Source organism: Lepidothrix coronata, unplaced genomic scaffold (genome assembly GCF_001604755.1).
Source record: "Lepidothrix coronata isolate B3197 unplaced genomic scaffold, Lepidothrix_coronata-1.0 Scaffold38, whole genome shotgun sequence".
In the NCBI taxonomy this organism is placed as follows: Eukaryota; Metazoa; Chordata; class Aves; order Passeriformes; family Pipridae; genus Lepidothrix; species Lepidothrix coronata.
The window spans coordinates 3,779,594-3,781,839 of NW_016690218.1; the positions used below are offsets into that span (position 1 = coordinate 3,779,594).

Sequence of the window (2,246 nt, forward strand, 5' to 3'; positions counted from 1 at the left end):
GAGCAGGCTTTTGACACTGAGGATGCCTTGGGATCAGCAGGCATTGTCCCAGCAGGAAACGGTTGTGGTGCGCTGCAGCCTGTACTGGATCCTATCTGTCCTGCTGCTCAAGAAGCACCACCATAGGGGTTCAGGCCCAACTGGACCAGGATCCAGTCGTAGAAGTACTGAGTGGAGGTGTAGATTCCAGGCCGCCTTACTCTCGCGCAGCCTCTTCCCCAGCTGGTCACTCCAACTATCCAGAAATAGTCAGCGTTGCTCTCTTGGCACATGAGAGGACCACCGCTGTCCCCCTGCAGTGGAGCAGAGAGGATTAAGGTCATGTTGGGTGGCCCCGGTTAGCACTGGGGCTGTCTCCTCTCATAGTCCCTGCCAGAGGTATATTCTCGGCAAAGTAAGGTGCTGGAGCCTCCAGAACCTTGGCTGCGAGCAGGTTGGGGTCCTGCAAGGTAGGGCACCCTCACCTCTGCAGAGTGATTCTGGACACGTGGAGGACAGAGGTTCCACTTGAACCTCTGGGCTGCCAAGAGTACTCAATGGACTTTCTGGGACAATGGGGGCATTGAGCAAGGACACATGGATGGAGAATGGGAGGGCAGCCCCAACAGCAGTGTGGACATGGGGCTGGGAGAGTGACTGACTGGCCGGTCAAGGCCCACCCGGGGCTGTGTTTGGGCAGTGCTGATCGGGCTGCCTGTGCTGCTGGGGGCCGAGTGGCTCATCACACACTCCTTCCTACCTGGCAGGTGTCAATCTTGCCCTCTGGGTAACCAGCACACACATTGTGGATGTGGATTTTCCCCGCATACCACTGGCTGCTGTTGCAGAGCTTGAGATCGATGAGGTGGACCTTGGCTTCCTGCAGGAGATCACTTGATTTTTGAGCTGTGAGCACAGAAAGGAATGAGCACTCAGCAGCTCCTTAGCAGTTCTCCTACCCTGCCTGGGTCTGATTCCCTGTCCCTAGAGCTTGGTTTTGCCTCTGGAGTCCTGTGTCCCTGCTGTGTGACTTGCAGGCCAAGCCCATTTGTCCAGAGACATCTGTCCTGCAGCAGGACAGAGGCTGCTTTGGCCTCTACTGCTGAGAAGCTCAACCTGTCTCCCCAGAGTGCTGAGCTTGCTCTCAGGATATGAGTCCTTCTTGGGAACTCACCCCTTGCAGCAGTGGCACCCCAGCCAGCGACATAGCAGTTTTCCAGCTCTGACACTGGCTGCGTGGGGTCAGGCACACAGCCCATCTGAATGTAGCGGTTGCACTGGACAGGCTTGTTCAGTTCCAGCAAAGCGATGTCATTGCTCATGTCATCTCTATTATAAGATTCGTGAACCCGCAGCTGCTTAATCCGGCGCAATACTGCCCATCGGCCTGGCTTAGTCAGCTGGGTGGCCCCAATCACCAAGTACAACACGCTTATATTTCTGGAAGATAGATGGAGAGAGAGGTGAGAGGGAGTAGATCCAGGTGCTGCAGCAGCCCAGCACTTGCCAGCCTTCAGTGTTATGGAGGGCGGGACTGCCCTAGTATGCCTTAGGCTGTGGGAATGGTGAGCTGGGGCTGCTAGGAAGCAGTGGCACGAGACCAGCCTTCTCTTGAGCAGCATCTCAGTTGGGCTCTACAGAGCCCAGGCAATGGGCATACTGCAAGGAAAGGGGATGGGAGTAAGGCATGGTGCTGCTGACAGGGCACCTGCTGGTGTTGTGGAGGTTTCCCCAACTCCTGCTCCTCCTTACCTGACATCGTCAAAGCAGTGAGCTGCTGTGAGGACCCACTCTGCGCTGATGAGGGACCCTCCGCACAGATGCCTTGTGCCTGGTATCCTGGGATGCTTGATGCTGACGAGCCAGGGCCAGGCCCCTTCCTTGGCACCTGTGCCACCCACAACACGTGTTTCTTCAAAATAATCAACCAAGTGCTCATAGTCATACACCGCTGGTCGGAGCCCACAGATTCCTCTGTAAGCAGAAAGTCATTACTGTCCTGCTCTGTGCTGCTGCTCAGGCTGAAGCTCAGCTGTCTGCCCTCCCCACCAGCTGTTTCATGGACAGCAGGCTCCTGGAGCCCATGGGGTGTGTGTCTGTCCGTGTCAGCACCTGGCTGCTGGCAAGGAACTGAGGCTCCCCCATGGGTTTTGGGAAGCTGGGGCATAGCCATGGGGTACAAGTGGGCCCAGCTCCCTCCAGGGACCCCCCTAAGCATCACCCAAGCTCCCTTCCAGAGCGTGGGGCCACTTACCCGCAATTTTCCC

At 56.9% G+C, this 2,246-nt stretch overlaps 1 protein-coding gene across 1 annotated transcript in view; it reads right to left on the reverse strand.

The window, feature by feature from the left end:
* Nucleotides 1-2,246, reverse strand: part of LOC108496272 (acrosin-like) — a 191,869-nt gene that overhangs the window by 3,119 nt on the left and 186,504 nt on the right. Inside the window, exons 2-5 of the mRNA XM_017812822.1 lie at nt 1,732-1,953; nt 1,154-1,419; nt 740-885; nt 188-293 (exon numbers count right to left, since the gene is read on the reverse strand). Of these exons, the coding sequence (XP_017668311.1) occupies nt 188-293; nt 740-885; nt 1,154-1,419; nt 1,732-1,953 (740 nt within the window). The remainder of the gene's footprint in view (nt 1-187; nt 294-739; nt 886-1,153; nt 1,420-1,731; nt 1,954-2,246) is intronic.